The sequence below is a fragment of the Dendropsophus ebraccatus genome, chromosome 4 (genome assembly GCF_027789765.1).
Source record: "Dendropsophus ebraccatus isolate aDenEbr1 chromosome 4, aDenEbr1.pat, whole genome shotgun sequence".
NCBI classification, from domain to species: Eukaryota; Metazoa; Chordata; class Amphibia; order Anura; family Hylidae; genus Dendropsophus; species Dendropsophus ebraccatus.
This window is the reverse complement of record NC_091457.1, coordinates 78,851,440-78,873,730: the sequence shown is the minus strand read 5'-3', so window position 1 is coordinate 78,873,730 and position 22,291 is coordinate 78,851,440. Positions and strand designations below refer to the sequence as shown.

General features: G+C 44.2%; 1 protein-coding gene across 1 annotated transcript; it reads left to right on the top strand.

Annotated features, from left to right (window-relative positions):
• The first annotated feature begins 9,153 nt into the window (after positions 1–9,153).
• PSMD7 (proteasome 26S subunit, non-ATPase 7) lies at positions 9,154–21,996 on the top strand. Its single transcript, XM_069966120.1, has 7 exons — positions 9,154–9,310; positions 11,078–11,169; positions 11,784–11,876; positions 11,962–12,059; positions 12,972–13,052; positions 19,762–19,853; positions 21,488–21,996. The coding sequence occupies exons 1-7, from the start codon at positions 9,237–9,239 to the stop codon at positions 21,918–21,920; spliced, it is 963 nt and encodes a 320-aa protein (XP_069822221.1). The 5' UTR covers positions 9,154–9,236; the 3' UTR covers positions 21,921–21,996.
• Positions 21,997–22,291: the final 295 nt, after the last annotated feature.

Sequence of the window (22,291 nt, the reverse complement as noted above, 5' to 3'; positions counted from 1 at the left end):
TTTACAGTATCTGACAGATTTTTTAAGCCAAAGCCAGAAAAAGACTATAGACAATGAACAGGTCATAAAGGAAAGACTGAGATTTTGCCTCTTCTCAAATTCTTATTGCGTGACTCTTCAAATGAGGATTGGTGTATATTTTGTTCCTATATCTTGTGAGTAATTTATTAAAATGTAGCACTGCCATAGTGAATGTATGTAAGAGTATAAAAAGTTGCCAAAATTGTCACAATAAAGTTTTTTAAAAAAGTTGCAAACATTTTCACCTGGTACTGACCATACATAAGCCTGCACCAGTTTATGTGACTTTTTAAGAAGTTGCAAATGATGAATTGGGAACTAACACCAGATTATGCAAACTTTTGGGTGAATACTTAAAACAGGCAGATTAAAAAAGTTGCATCTAAAAATATTCACCCGTCGAATACTGGTTCATAGATAGAACATAGACCAAAAATAGAAGAAAAATCCAATTATTTACCTAAAAATAGGCACAAAAATTTCCTCCCCATGTGTTTGGATCATTAAAGGAGACCTGTCACCCACCCCCCACCCCCGGTGTCGGGGTGACAGGCTCCCGACCCCCAGCTAGATCCCCTTATGCTGACCTCATCTCGCCGAGTCCCGGTCCCGGGACGGAGATATCCTGGTCAGAAGCCAGCACGCGCGCTGTGGAGATAGGTCCGGCGTCCATAGAGAATGAATGGAGCCATGTGCGCACTGCAGAGATGAGTCCGGCTCCATTTATTCTCTATGGACGCCAGACCTATCTCCACTGTATGAGCACTACAAGGTGGCTTAACCCCTAGACGACCCTGGACGTACAGTTAGGCCATGGAAGTCTGTCACTAGACGACCCTGGGCTTAACTGTACGTCCTAGGTGTTTATCCCGCTATGAAACGCGCTCCAGAGCAGAGCATGCTTCATAGCAGGTGGGGGCCGGCTGCAGTCAGTAGCCCGGCCCTCACCGTTAATGACAGGCTGCATAAATTGCGCTGCAGCCTGCCATTAACCCCTTAAACGCTGCTCTGGATCGCGGCCGATCGTGGCGTTTAAGTGTAAGTGACAGGGGCAGCCTGTGATTGAGCCTGCCTGTGGTAGACCCAATGAGCAGATCGCCGATCGGACCGAGGAAGATAAGAGACCTCCGGTGGTCCGTTAAAAAGATCGGGACCCCGGTAGTCACACTGCAGGGGTCCCGATCTTTTTAACGGACCACTGGAGGTCTCTTATCTTCCTCGGTCCGATCGGCGATCTGCTCATTGGGTCTGCCACAGGCAGGCTCAATCAACAGAGCGCCTATAACACTGATCAATGCTATGCCTATGGCATAGCATTGTACAGTGTCTGCAATCTAATGATTGCAGGTAAAGGTCCCCCAGGGGGACTTAAAATGTGTAAACAAAAAAGTAAAAATGTTCTTTAAAATACCCCAAAGCCCCTCCCCCAATAGAAGTTAAAATCACACACACACACACACACCCCTCCCCTTTTGCATCATATATAGGGATGGTCCGAACCGAGTTCGGTTCTGGTTCGTACGAACCCGAACCCTCGGTAATGATTCCCGCTGTCTGCCCGCCATAGCCATAGGCTGTATCCCAGTTTTCCAGGCGTTACTCCCGCTGTATCCGCCCGCTCCACGGAGCGGGCAGACAGCGGGAATCTGCTGCCGAACGTTCGGGTTTATACGAACCCGAACCTCGGCAGGTTCGGACCATCCCTAATTATATATATTAAATATATAAGGTAATTAAATAAATAGGATAATTTTTTACTCACCGTAAATTTTCTTTCCTGTAGTCCGAAGCAGCAGCACAAATGGGGAAGATCCTATCTTCCTGCAATGGTAGGACAGATGGTACTAATAAAAGATTGATTAGGAGCCCTATAAGAAGGCCATACAGACCCCTCCTCCTTGTGTTAATTCTAACGACGAAAAAAATTTAAAATTCATAATAAAATCTTAGTTAATAAGGCATTAAAACAATCAAGGTATGCTGCATAAATAATAGTTTGTTTAAATCAGGGCGGGAAGTCTGTGCTGCTGCTTCGGACTACAGGAAAGAAAATTTACGGTGAGTAAAAAATTATCCTTTCCCTTACGTCCTCAGCAGCAGCACAAATGGGGATATAGCAAGCTATGAAAACAGACTAGGGAGGGCCATTACATTACAGAAGACAGAATGGCTGAGCCAAAAACTGGTTGACTCGTGAATATCTAGTCTATAGTGCTTGACAAAAGGTATTGACGGACGACCATGAAGCAGTCCTGCATATTTGTTCCAAGGGTACAGATCTTTTTTCAGCCCATGTGGATGATATTGCCCTCATTGAATGTGCCTTGATTGCACCAGGTACCTGTAATCCAGCTTCTTGTTAGCATATGGAGATGACTTCCCTTATCCATCTGGACAGAGAAGCTTTGGATGACTTGCATCCTTTGTTTTTCCCTGCAAAGGATAAAAACAAGTGGTTAGATTTCCTGAAGGAGTTTGCCCGTTCAATATACATGCTCCAAGCCCTTCCCACATCTAAAGGATTAAGCTCCTTCTCTCCCGTGTTGGCAGGAGTAATGGATTGTAACAATGGAGATGTGGAAGAGACTTTCACCCACCAGGCTTCATCTTCTTTACCTTCAGGTAGGTTCTGTAGGCAGTTGTGGCTCTGGACTGCAGAAGAGTAGTCACCACTTTGACAGCATATCAATTCCCACCTTGTTGACGGCAGTCAAGCTTCGGACAAGCCTGCCCTCTTGAGTTATTAACTGAGGGTATACAGAAGCCTCCAGATTATTCCTATGGAATTAGCGCCATGCTTTTAGATAATATAAGAGGCCATCATGAAACCAGAGACTTGCTACTTGCAAGATTTTTAGACTCTGCCCACACCTGGCAGGGACGCTGGGAGTAATCTCTGCTACTCTGTGTCAGTAGCTGGGGAGACTGGGAGAGTTCCCAGAAGATTCTTAGGCAGGGGGCTCACCATTGTGAACCATGCCCTCTTGGGTCAATAGGGGCAAATGAGGCTGACCAAGGCCCAACCTTGTCTCAGATTCTGCAAGACTCTGGGCTTTTTAGGAGTGAGGAAAAAAGGTTTTCCAATTTGAACCTTGAATAGGAATAGGTCTATCCTCCATGCGATTTTCCAGAAAGCTTCTGGTCCAGAGACCCTTCCTCCGACAGGGTTACATCGCAGCATAAAGTGCCAGCAGACAAAATGCCCCTGCCTCCAGTAGTGCCCCTATAAAGATCGGTATGCGCCATCCTAGATGCGGTTTTGATCTTATACTGATAGCTTACCATAGATTGGTGTGCTGGAGTGGACTAGTATTCCCTTCATATGTTGGATGCCAGCAACATTTCTGATGGGGATTAAGGCTTCCTTGCCAGTTGCTCATACAAGCGCCCCACTGCTTGATATATCAATGGTTTTCTCTACCCACTTCATTGGGAGACTGCCGCCATTGAGCAGGAAAAGCTATCCTTGTCTCTGGGTGTTATTTCCAGTGTAGACATAAGACCCAAGGGTATCAGATGAAGTGACAGCAACTGGGGAGTGCTGAGAACCCCGACTTGTGTCAACTTCTGTAATCTCTCTGGAGGAAGAAAGTCACAGACTGGGGATCTATTCTCCTCCTTAGGAATTGTTCGATGCCAGAAAACAATGATGAGCTTCAATTTTCTCAAACAGTCAAAGTACAATAGACATCCTCTTGGTGACTGTAGATGGAGCCAAGATTATTCCAGACAGAAGGGCTGTAAATTGAAAAGAATGCCAATTGCCTTGTACAAAAGGTCTTGATGTAAAGGAATATGCAGCTTTTGTCTGTAGACAGGTACATGCGGGTATACATGGCCAGATAACGTCCTTCTTCTAGGAGGGAACTACAGAGCATAAATCCTCCATACAACCGCCTTCTCAGAGGAGGCTGTATACAGGTACATGCAGGTATATCTGGTCACATAACATCCTTCTTCTAGGAGGGACCCACAGATCATAGATCCCACATACAGCACCTTCCTCAGAGGAGGCTGTATACAGGTATACACCGTCAGATAACATCCCTCTAGGAGGGACCCACAGATCAAAATTCAATATGGTAGCCTTTCCTATCATATAACACTGGTACAGACCTCTCTCATTATGGAAATAAATTGTCAGAAAAGACGTAGTCACAAGTTCTTGTCCCCATCCCCAAGGCCTCCGAGACGTCTGGTCCTTCTTGTGCAGGATTCTTTCCTTTACCTTCCATACTAGAATTCCTACGGAATGTGGAACAAAGTAGAAGTTCCTTCTCTTATTAGACTTTCATGAGAATGTCCAATACAGATCCAACTATCTTTATATTGGAGTGAACATCTGCCCCCTTACAACGAAGGACCAGTCTCCAAACTGTGGGGATCGGGCAGCCAAGTATACTGCTCAGCTATAGTAATATAGACATTTATTTTATTTATTTATTTTTATTTATTTATTTATTTATTATTATTTTTTTTAAATTACTAAGAAATTTTTTTTTTTTTTTTTTTTTTTTTTTTGAACAAGGACTTTGTGCGTCTGAAGGAGCCATGACCTCGGACTCCATCCAGTTCAGCCTGTAGATTATCATTCAGATGTAAAATCTTAAGCAGTCATTGTCTCTTCTGAGAAAAAGTTGCAATCCACAAATGAATTCTCTGCCACCTTAAAGTGGAATCTTGCAGGATCTGTACGCCAAGAAAGCTTTTTCCCCAGAAGTTCTGTTACCAGAATCCTGCTACATCCAAGGATGGAAGTTGTGCTAGACTGACCGGCCGACTAACAGACTAGTGCAGAGTGCCTGGAATCAGACACACAGGTGCACTGAATATGCAACCAGCAATCCTAAAGCAGTGTTCACACATAGCAGCTTCATAGTTTTACTGCATCCTTCAGTACACAGAAGCTCCATAGGGTCACTGCATCATCTGATATCAGTATTACAGAGTGTAACTAGACAGCAGGTGTACACAGTATTACAGAGTAATTAGACTGTAGGTATATACAGTACACATCCAGCATCTCTAAGAATGTAGCTTCATAGGTCACTGCATTATCTGATAACAGTACTAATCAGATAGTACACAGATGTACACATCTACAATCCTAAGGCCATGTTCACACACAGTAGCTTTACTGCATTCTTAAATAGCAGCACTGGAGCAGCGCAAAAAAACTCCATAGAATCACTGCATCATCTGATGGCGGTATTATGGAAAGTAATCAGATAGCAGGTGTATCCAGTACACATCCAGCAGCTCTAAGCATGTGCTCACACACATAGCTCCATATGGTCACTATATGATCTGATAGCAGTATTAGGGAAAGTAATTAGATAGATGTATCCAGTACACAACTAGCAACTCTAAGGCTGTGTTCACACACAGTAGCTTCATAGGGCACTGCATCATCTGATAGCAGTATAGTGAAAGAAATCAGACAGCAGGTGTTACACAGTACACTACAATTCTAAGGCAATGTTCACACACAGTGGCTTCATAACTTCACTGCATTCTTAAATAGCAGCACACAGAAGGTCCACATGATAACCATCATCTGATAGCAGTATTAGTCAAGGTAATTAAACAGCAGGTGTACATAGTACACGACTAAATTCTAAGGCAGTGTTCACACACAGTAGCTTCACTGCATTCTTAAATGTCAGCACACAGAAGGTCCACATGATCACTATATCATCTGATAGCAGTATAGTGAAAGTAAATAGACAGCAGGTGTATAGTATACAACTAACAATTCTAAGGCCGTGTTCATACACAGTAGCTTCACTGCATTCTTAAATGGCAGCACTGGAGTAGCACACAGACGCTCCATAGGGTGACTGCGTCATCTGTTAGCAGTATTAGTGAAAGTTATTAGACAGGAGGTGTATCTACCACTACACGATAACTCTAAGGCTGTGTTCATACACCGTTTTATAGCTTCATTGTATCATCTGATAGAAATACTGGAAAAGTAATCAGACCGCAGGTATACACACTACACAACTACAATTCTAAGGCTGTGTTCACACACACAATTTCACTGCATCATCTGGTAGCAGTACTATAGAAAGTAATTAGGCAGCAGGTGTTCACAATGCACAAATAGCAGCTCTAGGGTTGTGTGCACACACAAACACACAGTTTTATAGCTTCACCACATCATCCGATGGCAGTACTATAGAAAGTAATGAGGCAACAGGTGTACACAATTAGCAGCTCTAGGGCTGTGTTCACATACAGTTTCAGAGCTTCACTGCATCATCTGGTAGCAGTACTATAGCAAGTAATCAGGCAGCAGGTGTGCACACTGCACAACTAGCAGCTCTAGGGTTGTGTGCACACAGTTTTATAGCTTCATTGCATCATCTGGTAGCAGTGCTATAGAAAGTAATGAGGCAGTAGGTGTGCACAATTAGCAGCTCTAGGGCTGTGTTCACATACAGTTTCAGAGCTTCACTGCATCATCTGGTAGCAGTGCTATAGAAAGTAATCAGGCAGTAGGTGTGCACACTGCACAACTAACAGCTCTAGGGTTGTGTGCACACACAAACACACAGTTTTATAGCTTCACTGCATCATCCGATGGCAGTACTATAGAAAGTAATGAGGCAACAGGTGTACACAATTAGCAGCTCTAGGGCTGTGTTCACACACATACACAGTTTCATTGTAGCAGTACTGGAGAAAATTATGAGACAGCAGGTGTACTAAATACCCAACTAGCAGCTTTAAAGCTGTGTTCATGTATACTCACTATAGTTACATAGGTCACTCATATAGTGAAGCAGTCTAACAGGACTTGCACAACCAATGTTAAAAAAAGTGAAAAACATTGAAACGAAACATTTGAGGCATAAAAGCCTCATACAACATATATATATATATATCCAATAATCCTCCTGATACACATGCCAGGCTTCCAGCTCAAAAGAAAAAACAGCATATCTTACCTTGCTGAAGTATCAAGAAACATTAGCAGCAGCCCAGGTGAGGACACAGGTCTGGCAGCACCATGATACTTACTGCAGCAGCTTCATGGCTTCCCTCACACAGCGGCTCCATACAGCAGAGAAGCTGAGCGATAACTCTACTAAAAAGTAAATAATCTCCTCTCTGATACAGCAGAGCAGGAAAAACAACATTTCTATAAATTTCCCCTCTCCACACGACCATGTGGAAAGGAAGAATCTTTGGAAAGGAAAGTCAGACACAAACATAGGCCTGAGCCTGCTTCCCTCTCCTACCACCTGTCCCACAGGAGGACAGAAAAAAACACAAGGAGGAGGGGTCTGTATGGCCTTCTTATAGGGCTCCTAATCAATCTTTTATTAGTACCATCTGTCCTACCATTGCAGGAAGATAGGATCTTCCCCATTTGTGCTGCTGCTGAGGACGTAAGGGAAAAAAATATTATATACTGTAGCATGCGTAATTGTTAGTTCTATTTAAATATAACAATCGTCATCGCAAATGGCAAACGGCTTAAACAAAAAAAGGGAAACAAGTGCCAGGATTGCTGATTTTTTTGTTACATTATATATACAAAAATAAATCAATAAAAAGTCATCAAAACATCCGAGCTACACAAATATGGTATTTATAAAAACTAGAGATCATGGTGCAAAAAATGACACCCCATACAGCCCCATAAGTGAAAAAATAAAACCGTTATAAGCGTCACAATAGACCGATTTCATTAATAATTAATTGCAAAAAAAAAAAAAGGATTTAATAAAAAGAAATATATAAAATTAGAGAATCTGTGTAAACCGGCATGTGGTTGTGTTTGGGCTGACCTATAGAGTAATAGTATCCTGTCACTTTTACCGTACAGTACATTACGTAGACACAGAAACCCCCCAAAAGTTACTATATTGCATTCTTTTTTATGATTTCACCAATTTATATCTTCATAAATAATAATTTTGGGGGTACCGTCATACATGTTATGGTAAAATGAAAGACGCCATTACAAAGTACAACTATTCCTGAAAAAAACATCCCCTTACATGGCCTTGTAGATAGAAAACTGAAAGTGCTAGAGCTCTTAGAAGGGGAGGAGGGAAAAACGAAAAGACAAAAATGAAAATTGGCGCGGTCCACTGGGTCATTTTGGGCCTGGTCCTCAAAGGGTTAATCCAATCCTCTGTGGTTACCAAATGCTCTCCTATGTTGGTACCATGAACTCCCCAACAAATGTAGGGTAAAAAATGGCCATTGTGGCCATTACAGCGCTCATAGATGTGACCCAGCTAAGCATCCACAGATCTCTATACAGCATGGGGGACATTTATGAAATTTCCGCCCGAGGCATACGTCAGGGAGAAGGAGCAGATTCGCCCCTTCTCCCTGGCGTACTCCCCACTCGCCAAATGGGTGGGCTTGGGGAGCTTGGGGGGGGGGGGTGACAAGGCGGGGAGGTGTGGCCTGCTCACAGGCATAAATCATGATGCAAATCTACACCTACTGGAAGCTGGTGTAGATTTAGTATGCTGGGCGCCAGGCTGGCCGGATTCACTAATAGGCGTGCGTCTCTTAGTGAATCCTGCCTGGAAAAGGGGGTGGGGCCTAATATAAGACCAGTGTACTTGTACGTCAGTCGTCATAAATCCCCCCATGTGTCTTTTTCTGCCACTGTTGCCAACCTACAATTCCCGATGCCAAGGTTTTGTCTCTGCAGGCATGATGGGAACTGTGGTGTTACAACAGCTGGAGGGCCACACCTGTACATTACAGGAGGCCATTGTCATAGAGGGGTCCATGCTGGGGACAGGAGCAGATAGTATGTGTGTGGCAGCTGTAACTTTCCTCTGCCATATCAGCAATACAACCAGGAGTCACCAGACTGGCTACTTGTGTATCAGGGCCTGTCATTACCATTCTCGGTGTGGGAAAAGAGGCTGCAGGCTCTATGGTGGCCATGTTGGCTTCCCAGAAACATGAAAAGTTACTACAGCAAGCAATAAAAGTAACAGTTATACACTATAAGCATATAAGTAGTCTATGTATATGTGACATGCCAATGTACAGCGATACTTTAGTACGAGAAATAGCAATTAATGGAGTTGCCTGCAGAAAGATGGCGCCCGCTACAGGACAGTACAACACTTCCGGCTCGCGGTGCAACTCGGGAGTGGTGTCTCCGGAAGTGGTGGGGGCAGCGGCAGTTCTGGTTCCGGCCGGTGTGTGAAGAGTCATTGTAGCCGGGGAAGATGCCGGAGCTGGCGGTAGATAAGGTTGTGGTTCACCCGCTGGTGTTGCTCAGTGTGGTGGATCATTTTAACAGGTGAGTCCCGTAGGTTTCGCGGAGAGCTGCTGAGTCACCGGCTGTCGAGGCCTTCACTGGCGGCCCCGGCATCTGCGGGCGGAGTAGGCCTGCAGCCGCGCGGTGACAGGGCACTTTATCGCCGGCACTCTGCCATGGCTGGCTATAGGGGATGACACTGTGAGGGTGCACAGTCAGCACCGAGGAGACGCCGCGGGGCATGCTGGGGCTTGTTGTACAACAGCATTTCAGTCCTAGGCGGCGTGTGCTGCTTAGTGTTACAGCCTGGACACAACATACACGGCTGCCCTCTCATCTACACCTGTTGTTTCCCATTACACTTGTAGTAATCTGGATGTGTGATGTCTGTGGGAGAGGAGGAGCTGCTCCCAGTATCTCCCAGTAGAGGAAGGTCCTGTCATGTAGACCTTAATGGGGACACTGGGACCGCTGTTGTTGCCATCACAGAGGTTCAGGCCCTAATACCCCAGTATATGTTTGATGCCAATGACTGGTGTCTCGATAACATGCTGGGCCGGGTCCTCAGGGCAAAATGATCTGATGGGTAAAATCCAACCTGTGGATTGCAGAGCTGTGTGGCACATGCCCAGCAGGACCCGGGCGCCCCCAGCATGCAACACTTCCATTTGCTTCTGGCCCATTCATATAAATGGAGTTCAAGGAAATCCATGGACAGTTTGCAGAAACAAACTCAAGGAGAGAGACAAGTGCACTCATAGCCCAGCTAAGTATAGCACATGGGTTCTATATTAAAGGGATTATCCAGGATTAGAAAAACCTTGCAGCTTTCATTCAGAAACAGGGCCACAGTTGTCTGTAATTTGTATGTGGTATTGCAGTTCAGCTCCATGGAATTGAATGCAACTGATCTGTAATACCACACACAACCTGAGGGCATGTGTGGCGCTGTTTTTGACAGGTTTGTTTTTCTGATCCTGGATAGCACCTTAAAGGGAACCAATCAGCCTATTTGTGCTAATTTGGTTCCCTGGAGCGCTGTATAAAGCTTATGTGCAGCTCGCGGCATGTGTTGGCTGCAGCTTTGTATCCGAGAAAATAAACTTAAAGGGAACCTGTTACTACCACCCCCTGCTAGAGCCCCCTATACTTACCTGATCGCGCCGGGTCTCGCTTCTCGAGCCGGTCTGGTGACTGAGATTTCAGTGCCCAAAGCCCGGCGCACGCGCTCTTAGAAAATGATTGGAGCGTTGTACTCACCATTCATTCTCTATGGGCATCGGACTCATCTCAGGAGCGCGCGGAAATCTCTGTCACCGGACCGTATCAAGAAGCAGGACCCGGCGCGATCAGGTAAGTATAGGGGGCTCTAGTGGGGGGTCGCATGTGGAAAGTTGTCATCTGGGCGTCTTTCCCTCCGTGTCTAGTCAACACTCTGCCTGTCCGCATGCTCGACAGGCATAGTGGCCTGTTACTAGCACCTCTACCTGTCACTCATCCCCACAGAGAGCGGTGACAAGACACGGGCAGGGAGCTGCCAGATGCAGCAGCAGCCGATGGGGCTGTGAGCTGCACAGAAGCGTTATACATTGCTCCAGAGAACCAATCAGCCCCATTGGGCTGATTGGTTCCTTTTAAATTCATGGCACCCATTCAACATATGGCTGGGCATTGTGTGGTTGCCTTGGCAATTTGACGCAACCACTTAAACATTTCTAGTGTTTTAATATTTATGTTATGATTTGGTCTATAGTATACATCTTAATTAATCTGTATACATTCATTTTATATTGCATTTTTCAACCACAGAATTGGAAAAGTTGGAAACCAGAAGCGGGTGGTTGGTGTCCTATTAGGCTCTTGGCATAAGAAGATCTTGGATGTCTCCAACAGTTTTGCAGGTAGGATGCCTTCTCTGGTTACTCCTGAGATACTCCTCTCTGAATTATCAGAACTTTCTCTGAATTGCTGCTGTGAATTAATACATTCTGTACTATGCTCTTCTAATCCTAGAGAACCCCTTTAATTTATATCCACTTTAGTCTGTGAATGGCAACACATAGGGAAACCTAACTGTGCACATGCATTCTGAAAGAGCTTCAACTTTGCTTTCTTACATCCATGCAATCAAAGGCAACACCACATATAGAGGGAGATTTATGAAACGGTGTGAATATACACCTGGTGTAAACTGCCCACAGCAACCAATCACAGCTCCTCTATTATTTTACCAGAGCTGAAAGCTGAGCTGTGATTGGTTTACACCAGATGTATATTTACACCCTTTCATAAATCTCCCCTATACTGTATAGGTGTAGATAAGTCCAAGTGAGACCTGGCCAGAGACTGATGCTAGATGTGAATTTTTGCCTATACAAACTATACACCAGCTGCATCTGTTCACTTCAGAATGATCACTTATGTATCCCACACCCAAGGATACATATTATAGATACTATTTCATACCTTCAGGTTTTGGTAATTTGCTGCCTGCTAAACTTCTCTGTTCACACAGTTCCATTTGATGAAGATGATAAAGATGACTCTGTCTGGTTCCTGGATCATGACTATCTTGAGAATATGTATGGCATGTTCAAAAAAGTAAATGGTAAGTTTTTACAGTGCTGTGTGCAGTAGAAAGATTTTTCAGTTTAGCACTCATGATTATATCCTTTAAATGGTTGTTTCTTTAGCCCGAGAGAGAATAGTTGGCTGGTACCACACAGGACCTAAGCTGCATAAGAATGATATTGCCATCAATGAGCTGATGAAAAGATACTGTCCAAACTCGGTAAGTGTTTTTTTAGGGGGAGCTTAGGTAGTATTGTTATAGTGCAGCCATAGGAGTCCACGTGGTTGCATACAACTCAGTGTATTTCTTTTTTTCTTTTAATTGCAGCAATACCTCATTAGTTAAAATATTCAGTTACACTACAACTAGGGCTGGGTGATTAATCAAATCAATTCAATTCACCCTTAGTGGGGCTGACAGTTTTCTTTTTTTTTTCCTTTTTGCTGTGCGAAAATAGCACGGCAGGAACAATGAAGCAGAGCTGTCATGTCTCCTTCTGCTTAACTCTTTCTGTGCTGCAGCATCTAAGAAAACTTTTTGGTTCTTACATGCTGAAGCAAACAAATTTTTAACCAGCCGGAGATAGGACAGCTCTGCTTCATATCATATCCCCTGACCTCTGTTCCAAGGCAAATAGAATATGTGGGGATGCTGGGGTTCATCAGTGCACACATGACAAGCAGAAAAGTCTTGTGGCCTGCTGCTTTACCTTTTTGTTTGCGGCAGCATGCAAGTGACACAAAATCTTAAAGCTTGTAAGAGTGTAAATTAAGGGACAATTATATTGACTATTTTATTGATCTATCATTAGCTGGTGCTGAAATAGGGCTCATAGCAGAGCTAATGCATTGGGGATAAGGATCTGTCCACTCTGCAAAGTCAAACACATCATGAGAACTGTAGGCAGCATTAGGTGAACCATATCAGAGGGGAAAATAAATCAAGACAACCCATTAATGACACATAAATTGCTCCACTGAAATAGATATGAACAAAACCCCTACATTATGATTTAATAATAGTCTGTGCTGCACTAAATATGAAAAATAGATTACCTGAGTGTTTCTTTATGGGTTGTTATCCACCCTTTTCCTGATGACTCTTTTTACAGAATGTCCCTTTTACTTCTAGGTTCTTGTGATCATTGATGTGAAGCCAAAAGACCTAGGCCTTCCCACTGAGGCATATATCTCAGTGGAGGAAGTTCATGATGTAAGTAACTGGAAATCTCTACCCTAATGTTACATATCAGTGGTGGATTTTAGGAGTAGCCTTATGCTTTACAATTACTGTAGATTTTTAGGGGCAATAATCCCAAATGAAGTACAGTAATTTTGTATTTGTTACCCAGTGGTTTCTTTAACCCCTTAAGGACAGAGCCTGAAATGGCCTTAATGACAGAGACAAATTTTATGAATATGACCAGTGTCACTTTAGTCATTAATAACTTCGGGATGCTTTTACCTATCCGGCTGATTCTGAGATTGTTTTCTCGTGACATATTGTACTTTACATTTCTGGTAAATTGGAGTCGATACTCATAACAAATCTTTATGAAAAAAACCCAAATAATGTGAAAAAATGCATTTTTCCAACTTTGAAACTTCTTTGCGTATACAGAAAGTGGTTATACCACATAAATTATATATTAAATAGCATTAGCAACATGTCTACTTTATGTTGGCGGTATTTATTAAACTATCTTTCATTTTTTTTAGACGATAGGAAGCTTAAAACATTAGCAGCAAATTTCCAAATTTTCAGTAAAATTTCAAAATCAGATATTTTTAGGGACCTGTTCAGGTTTAAAGTGTATTTGAGGGGCCTGTATGTTAGAAAGCCCCACAAAGCACCCCATTTCAGAAACTGCACCCCCCAAACTCTGCAAAAGCACATCCAGAAAGTGTTTTAACCCTTTAGGGGAGTCACAGAAATAAAAGCCAAGTGTGTAAGGAATTTGAAAATTTTAATTTTCTGTGCAGAGATTTTATTGTAATCCAATATTTTTCATAATTATAAACCTATTACCAGAGAAATGCACCCCAATAATTATTGCCCCGTTTCTGCAGTTTATAGAAATACCCCATATGTGGCCCTATTGCGCTATTTGACGCAACCACAAGCCTCAGATATAAGGGAGCGCCTAGTGAATTTCAACGCCTCCGTTATATTTGGTCATTTTTGACTGTACCACTTCAGGTTGGCAGAGGCTCTGGGGTGTCAAAACCTAAAAAACACCCCTAAAGGGACACCATTTAGAAAACTACACCCCTCAAGGAATGTAACAAGGGGTGCGGTGAGCATCTGGACCCCACAGGTGCTTCACAGATTTTCCCAACAATATGGCGTGAAAAAAGAAAAATTTATTTTTTACACTAAAACGTTGTTCTAGCCTTCAATTTTTCATTTTCTTAAAGGGATAAGAGGCAAAAAAAGACAAAAAATGTGTAGCGCAGTTTCTCCCGAGTACAGAAATACCCCACATGTGGCGATAGAGTGCCAAGGGGGCGCAGGACGAGCCTCCAAAGGGAAGGAGCGCCAATTGGCTTTTGGAAGCTGAATTTCACTGAAAAGGATTTCAAGGGCCATGTCGCATTTACAGAGCCCTCGTGCTGCCAAAACACTGGAAACCCCCCACAAGTGATTCCATTCTGGAAACTACACCCCTCAAGGAATCTAACAAGGGGTGCAGTGAGCATATGGACCCCACTGGTGACGGGCACAAATGTGGAACAATGTGACGTGAAAGGGAAAAATTTCATTTTTTCACTTTCATGGCACAAATGTGCCCGTCATCAAGGGGTCCATATCCTCACTGCACCCCTTGTTAGATTCCTTGAGGGGTGCAGTTTCCAGAATGGGGTCACTTGTGGGGGGTTTCCAGTGTTTTGGCAGCAGGAGGGCTCTGTAAATGCGACATGGCGTTCATCATCCATTCTAGCCAAATCCAACCTCCAAAATCCAAATGGCGCTCCTTCCCTTCGGAGGCTTGCCCTGCGCCCACATGGCGCTTTATGTCCACATGTGGGGTATTTACGGACTCGGGGAAAATTGCTCTACACATATTGTGTGTTTTTTTCTCTTTTAACCCCTTGTGAAAATGATAAATTCAAGGCTAAACCAACATTATAGTGTAAAAAATGTAATATTTCATTTTCACGCCACATTGTTCCACATTTGTGCCCGTCACCAGTGGGGTCCATATGCTCACTACACCCCTTGTTACATTCCCTGAGGGGTGTAGTTTCCATAATGGGGTCACTTGTGGGGGGTTTCAACTGTCTTGGCAACACAGAGGCCTTTTGAATGCAACATGGCCCCTCGAAATCCATTCCATCCAAATCCAGCCTTCAAAAACGAAATGGTGCTCCTTCCCTTCGGAGGCTTACCCTGCACCCGCATGGCGCTTTATGTCCACATGTGGGGTATTTACGGACTCGGGGGAAATTGCGCTACACATTTTGTTTTTTTTCTCCTCTTTTAACCCCTTGTGAAAATGATATATTCAAGGCTAAACCAACATTATAGTGTAAAAAATTTAATATTTCATTTTCACGCCACATTGTTCCACATTTGTGTCCGTCACCAGTGGGGTCCATATGCTCACTACACCCCTTGTTACATTCCTTGAGGGGTGCAGTTTCCATAATGGGGTCACTTGTGGGGGGTTTCAACTGTCTTGGCAACACAGGGGCCTTTTGAATGCAACATGGCCCCTCGAAATCCATTCCATCCAAATCCAGCCTTCAAGAACCAAATGGCGCTTCTTCCCTTCGGAGGCTTACCCTGCACACGCATGGCGCTTTATGTCCACATGTGGGGTATTTCCGTACTCAGGGGAAATTGCTCTACACATTAAATGTTTTTTTTTTATCTTTTAACCCCTTGTGAAAATGAAAAAAACATGACAAGATTAATGATTTAGAGTAAAAATTTTACAAAAATTACACTAAATGTTGGTCTAGCCTTGATTTTTTTCCATTTCCACAAGGGGTTAAAAAAGAAAATGAACACAAAACGTGTAGGGTAATTTCCCCTGAGTACGAAAATACCCCACATGTGGACATAATGTGCCATATGGGCACAGGGCAAATCACCAAAGGGACAGAGCGCCATTTAGAGGCTGGAATGGAGGATGGCGGCCATGTCGCAATTACAAAGCTCCTGTGCTGCCAGGACAGTAGAAACCCCCGACAAGTGACCCCATTCTGGAAACTACACCCCATAAGGAATCTAACAAGGGGTGCAGTGAGCATATGGACCCCACTGGTGACGGGCACTTACGTAGAACATGTGCCGAGAAAATAAAAAATACAATTTTTTTCATTTTCACGTCCCAAATGTGGCCGTCACCAGGGGGCCATATCCCCGCTGCCCCCCTTCTTAGATTCCTTATGGGGTGTAGTTTCCAGAATGGGGTCACTTGTGGGGGGTTTCTACTGTCCTGGCCGCACAGAGGCTTTGTAATTGCATCATGGCATCCTCTAATGGGAATGGCGGCCATATCTATTTAGCTGGGGAAAAGGGACAATTCTAATTTATTTGGGGGTATTGGGCCAATTATTAGTTTATAAGGTTGGAAATGACAGGTGTCCATCAAATTCAACCTGTGTTGATCCAGAGGAAGGCAAAAACCCCTCGTGAGGCAGACGACAGTAGCCTCATCACAGGGGAAAAATTCCTTCCCGACTCCATAATGGCGATCAGAATAATCCCTGGATCAACGTGACTCCTGAAATAGGAATAAGGGACAGAATTTAGATAATGTAGAACTCCGATGACGTGTGGTGCGCCTGGAAGCGATCCAGTATGCAGAGGCCGGGGGGATCAGGACAGGCGTCACACTGGAAAATGTTGTCCTTCCTGATCCCCCTGTTACACCACACTCTGCACTTCTTCTGGGGTCTCCCGTTCTCCAGTGTGGGGGACGTCACCTGGAAAATGTTGCCCTGGTGCGATACGGGGTCCTTCATATCCAGAAGCGCTGGGTCCGCTCCATGGCTGCTAAATATTAGGGCGCTATTACTGCTTCTGATATGTTCGGATCGTGCCGCAAGCTACAGGGCAGCGAGAGACCAGAGGAGGGGGCGCTGGTATAAAAGTTATCCCCGTACAGGTGGTGACCTTTATCCAGCAGTGGGAAGATCAGTTCCCGGACGATCTTCCCACTAACTCGGAGGATGGAGGGGGCATCTGGGGGCTGGATTCGGGTGTCCCTTCCTACATACACTCTAAGGGTACATGCACACTGCGGAATCGCGACAGATAACCCTTCGTGCATTCCACAGCTGGCACCCACCGGCGGACTGATGCAGGCGCGCGTCTCCACACGTGTCATAGACTCCATTCTATGCACGGGCGGATTCCGCTCTCCGTCCAACGTGTTCATTCTTTGGATGGACGATGGAATCCGCCCGTGCATAGAATGGATTCTATGACACGGGTGGAGACGCTTGCCTCCATCAGTCCGCCGGCGGGTGCCAGCTGCGGAATGCACAAAGGGTTATCCTTCGCCATTCCGCAGTGTGCACGTACCCGAAATCTGTAAGTGTACCCTAAGGCACGCTCACAGAGTTTGTAGAATTTCACACCATGCCGTCATCTCTTATTGGGACGGTACTGGCGGAAAAGATGTGTCTGGGGGGCAGCGTACACTACGCTACCCCCCAGACACGTCACTGGATGATGAGGATGAATGGAGGAACGAAGGACCCCCCATTCATCCTCACTGGCTGTTTCGGTGTCGGAGGTAATAATAACGTATCCCTCTGACGCCGAAAACACCCTGGGGGCCATCTTTATACGGGGATTGGTATATGGGGTATGTAGTGGTGTAGTGTCAAACTTTATTCAATGTAGTGTGGTGTAATGTAGTGTTTTTTACGTGTTTTTTTACAGTAAGTATAAAAAAAAAACCTACGCCAACAAAGGAGTTGCTGATAAATGCCGCACTTATGTGCGGCACTTATAAGCAGACCGTGGCAGTAGAATATAGAAAAAAAACACCCTACGCCAAAAAGGAGGAGTTGCTGATTAGCAGCGCACTTTCGTGCGATGCTGATCAACACTCAGCGGCGATAGGGTGCGGAAAATAGAAAAAAAAAAATTTGAAAAAAAAATAAAAAAAAAAATTTCTACATTTGAACATCCCTGTAGCTGCTGATAAGTGTATTACACATATCAGCCGCTAGAGGGCAGCAGAGCGCAAAATACGGAAAGAGCCGACACTGGAGCCGAAAATAGCCGAGAGAAGCCGAACGTGACGTCACGGAAGAAGCCGAAGACCCGAACGAAGACGAGGATGCCGCGAACCCGGAAGACGCCGATCAGGAGCCCGGGACAGGTGAGTAATGTACAAATACCTGCTCTGGACCCCTCGGCTACCTAGCTGAGGGGTCCAGGGCAGGTATTTACTATATTGTGGGACTCTGATCGCCGTGCCACCGGCCTGATCGCCGTGAATGGCCGGCCGGTACCGGCCGGCCGTTCACGGCGATCGGGCCGGTGGCACGGCGATCAACATTACTTTTTACAGTAATGGCGGTCGGTGCCGTCCTCGGACAGCACCGACCGCCATTTTTTTCCGGGTCATCGGCGACCCGATGACCCGGAAAGGTTCCGATCGCCGCTATTGGCTGATCTGAATTGATCAGCCTATAGCGGCGATCGTAAGCACGGGGGGTGTTAACCACCCCCCGTGCCGTGAAGCTAAGATGGCCTGCTATGATTTATAGCAGGCCATCTTCCCCGACCGCTGTGTGTGAACACGCAGCGATCGGGGAAACATCGGGCGTAAATTTACGCCCTGATGCGCCAAGTACCAGGGCGCGAGGACGTAAGTTTACGCCCGATGTCGTTAAGGGGTTAATGGTTTAGTTACACTAAAGCTAATGTTTCTTACTGTGCTTATATGTTCTGCAGCACTGTGTACAGAATTCGTTTTAAAGCACAGGCAACTGCAGAGGCACATAAAGGCAGCTAGACATGGGCAGACTTATGAAACTATCAAAAAGAAAAACCTTCTCAGAGCAGCTTTTATTTTTCGAGAATACAGAATGAAAGCTTTTACTGGTTCCTCTGCTTCCTGCGGGATCCACCTCTGGCTTTGGCTCAAAAACTAGAGTGGCTGTTTCCCAGAAGAAAAAAGGCCAACTAATGGTAGCACAAATTGCACCCCAAAACTGGTATACATGCCATTTTCTCAATTTATTATATGTTTTAGACCTATTTTGCACCTCTAGACATTTTGCAACATATACTTTAAGTGTAGCTCCACACGTAACTGATCCGCAGAGGTTTTCACACTGCAAGTTTGCAGCGAAATCCACTGCGGATCCTGGTAGTGTGAAGGATTATGGGGTTACATTTCCACAGCGGTATTTTCATTTCACTGCGGATATGTAACCTTGCCCCTTTAAACCCCTGCAGCCCCCAGCCCGGAGCTGTGTGTGAGGCTCCTGTCGGTCCCCATCAGCCAATCAGTGCTGCCGTGCCGTGGGGAGTCTCACACACAGCTGCGGCGCCGAGCAGGTAATGTATGCTCTGGGCCGGGGGCTGCGGTGGGGGGTTAAAGGGGCCAGGGTCACATACTGGCAGCGGAATGAAAACCTGCAATGTGAAATCCGCTGCTAATCTGGTACATGTGAAGCTACCCTAAGCGAAAATCAAAACGATATGAACATAGCCTTAATATAACTGCGAGATAAACCAAATCCATAACAAGCCTGCACCACTGTGTTAAATATGGCAGCTACCTCCTGGCATGCCTACCTCCTCTAATGATAAATCTGCCCTGTTTTAATGCCATCTGTTCCACTTATGTTCATGAAGAATTGAGTAGTATATTGTCCCATAGATTTTTCCCTATGTCATAAATGCCACGCATGAAGGTTGCCTTACTAAGGTTGCGTTACTCCTGCAGGATGGTACGCCAACATCAAAGACATTCGAACATGTGACAAGTGAAATTGGGGCCGAAGAGGCTGAAGAAGTTGGAGTGGAGCACTTGTTACGGTAATTAAGAGTGCTTAGGCTTTTTAGAAATGTCTCGTCTTTTGACCCCATCTGAATTGTTTGGTGACTGTCATAGAGTAAAGATGCGTTTCCTAAAGAAAAGCTTTCTTTTCTACCTGATCTGGAAAAAACATACACTGTATTAATTTAAAATAATGTTCAGAATGTTCAGTATATTAACCCCTTCCCACATCAGGGCGTAACTGAAGGGCTCAGCTTCGCTCTAACACTGATCCCGGCTCGGCATTTAATTCCTCTGGTCTGCTGCAGACCAGAGTAATACAGCAATGATCTGATCGATCATTGCTGTATAAAGTATACTGCAGTGATCTCTATGGGAGATCACTGCAGTGATCTCTATGGGAGATCACTGCAGTAATACTGAAAGTGCCCCAGAGGGACTAAAAGTTAGTGTACAGTAAAAAAAAAGTGTTTTTATTAATAAAAAATCCCCTCCCCTAATGAAAGTCTGAATCACCCCCCTTTTCCCATTTTATAAATAAACATATTTGGTATTGTTGCGTGCGTAATGGCCCGAACTATTAAATTATCACATTCCTGATCTCGCAAAATTGCGAAAAACCCGCACAATTGCGAAATTTTGCGAAAAAACAGATAATGGCGCAAAGTTACACCTCACAGAGCCCTCCATAGACCATAGGATAAAAAACGTTATTAGGCTGGCAATAGAGTAATTTCAAACACATTTAATTTTTTTTAAAGGTTTTAATTTGTTAAAAGCTGTTATATAAAATAAGTTATACAAGTTACACATCATTGTAATCGGACTGACTTGAGGAACGTGCATAACATGTCAGGTTTACCATAGGGCAAATGGTGTAAACACAAAACCCCGAAAATGAAAGCAAATTCCTTTTTTTTTTTTTTTTCTTCAATTTCACTGCACAATTTTTTTTTTTTCTGGTTCAACAGAATATTGTATGGAAAAATTAAGTCTGCCATTGCAAAGTACAATTGGTGGCGCAAAAATAAGGGCTCATGTGGGTCTGTAGGTGAAAAAATGCAAGCGCTATTGCCTTTTGAACACAAGAAGGAAAAAAGGAAACCGCTAAAACGAAAATTTGTCTGGTCCTGAAGGGGTTAAGCATTGTTTTGTCATACCTAGAATGTTCTATTAAAGGGAATCTCAGCTGTAATTTACATAATTTACATTTCTAACTGCTGACACTGTTAGATGTCCCTTACTTCCAGGTGTCAATTTGGCAGTGGGGGGAGGAAGCTTACAGCTATTTAGGGGCTTGGAAAAGCCTCTTTGTACCAGAGAATAAAAGCATTTTTCTACATTGTGGAAGCACAGCTGGATGTATGATACGTGCCATGTGTCCTTACAACTGTGTAACGGTGTCAGCAGTTTGGTACATGAATTACAGCTGACAGATTCCCTATAAGTAAAAAGCTGGATAAACATCTTGTAAATGTGGGGATTTCACAATTAATTTTATCTTTTACCTCGGATTGTGCCTCCATAATGAGAGGGTTGACGAGCTGAACCCAGATGTTTCTCATTGCCTGTTGGAGCAGAGGCAATGAACAAATTGGAGGAGGGGGGCTAATGTGTATGGTCAGATTGATAAGTCTCTGTCTGATATGAAAACTTTTATGTATTCCTACAGAGACATCAAAGACACTACAGTGGGGACCTTGTCACAGCGTATCACAAATCAGGTACATGGGCTGAAAGGACTTAACTCGAAACTGCTCGATATCAGGAGTTACCTTGAAAAGGTGTCTAGCGGTAAACTGCCCATCAACCATCAGATCATCTACCAGCTCCAAGATGTCTTCAACCTGCTACCAGATGTAAACCTCCAGGAGTTTGTCAAAGCCTTTTACCTAAAGACTAATGACCAGATGCTGGTGGTGTATCTGGCCTCTCTCATCCGTTCAGTGGTTGCCCTTCACAATCTTATCAACAACAAGATCGCCAACAGAGACGCCGAGAAGAAGGAAGGGCAGGAGAAAGAGGAGAGCAAGAAGGAAAGAAAAGACGAGAAGGAGAAAGAAAAGACCGATGCAAAGAAAGAGGAAAAGAAGGAAAAGAAATGACTCTTGTAACTGTTAGTATTTTTATTTGTATGTATGCTGGTGGTTGAATAGTCTAATAAAAATAACTTACTGCTGACCCAGCTCTCCTGTGTATATTGAGAAAGGGTTTACTATAGAACAAACCCACATGTCCTTCATTCAGTCATATGATTCCATTTACTGCACCTCTTCAGTATATAGCCAGATACTATAACATGAAGCAGCTTAGTCAGTAGATGTCACTGGCTCTGCCTGCTGTTCAAGGGGTTCTCTAATACAACTTACTGGAGGTGGCACCGATGCTCCTCTTGTAAATTCCGGTATTTAAGGGGCAGTCTGGCTGTTATATCATATCTTGCAGAAAAAAATTAAAATTTCTTGTTTATAAACTT

Excerpts from the sequence above, each read along its gene's own strand:
- PSMD7 (XM_069966120.1), top strand. The coding sequence starts at position 9,237 with ATGCCGGAGCTGGCGGTAGATAAGGTTGTGGTTCACCCGCTGGTGTTG. Across the intron at positions 11,170-11,783 it reads TGTCTCCAACAGTTTTGCAG|TTCCATTTGATGAAGATGAT; the intron begins GTAGGATGCCTT and ends CTGTTCACACAG. Across the intron at positions 19,854-21,487 it reads GGAGTGGAGCACTTGTTACG|AGACATCAAAGACACTACAG; the intron begins GTAATTAAGAGT and ends GTATTCCTACAG.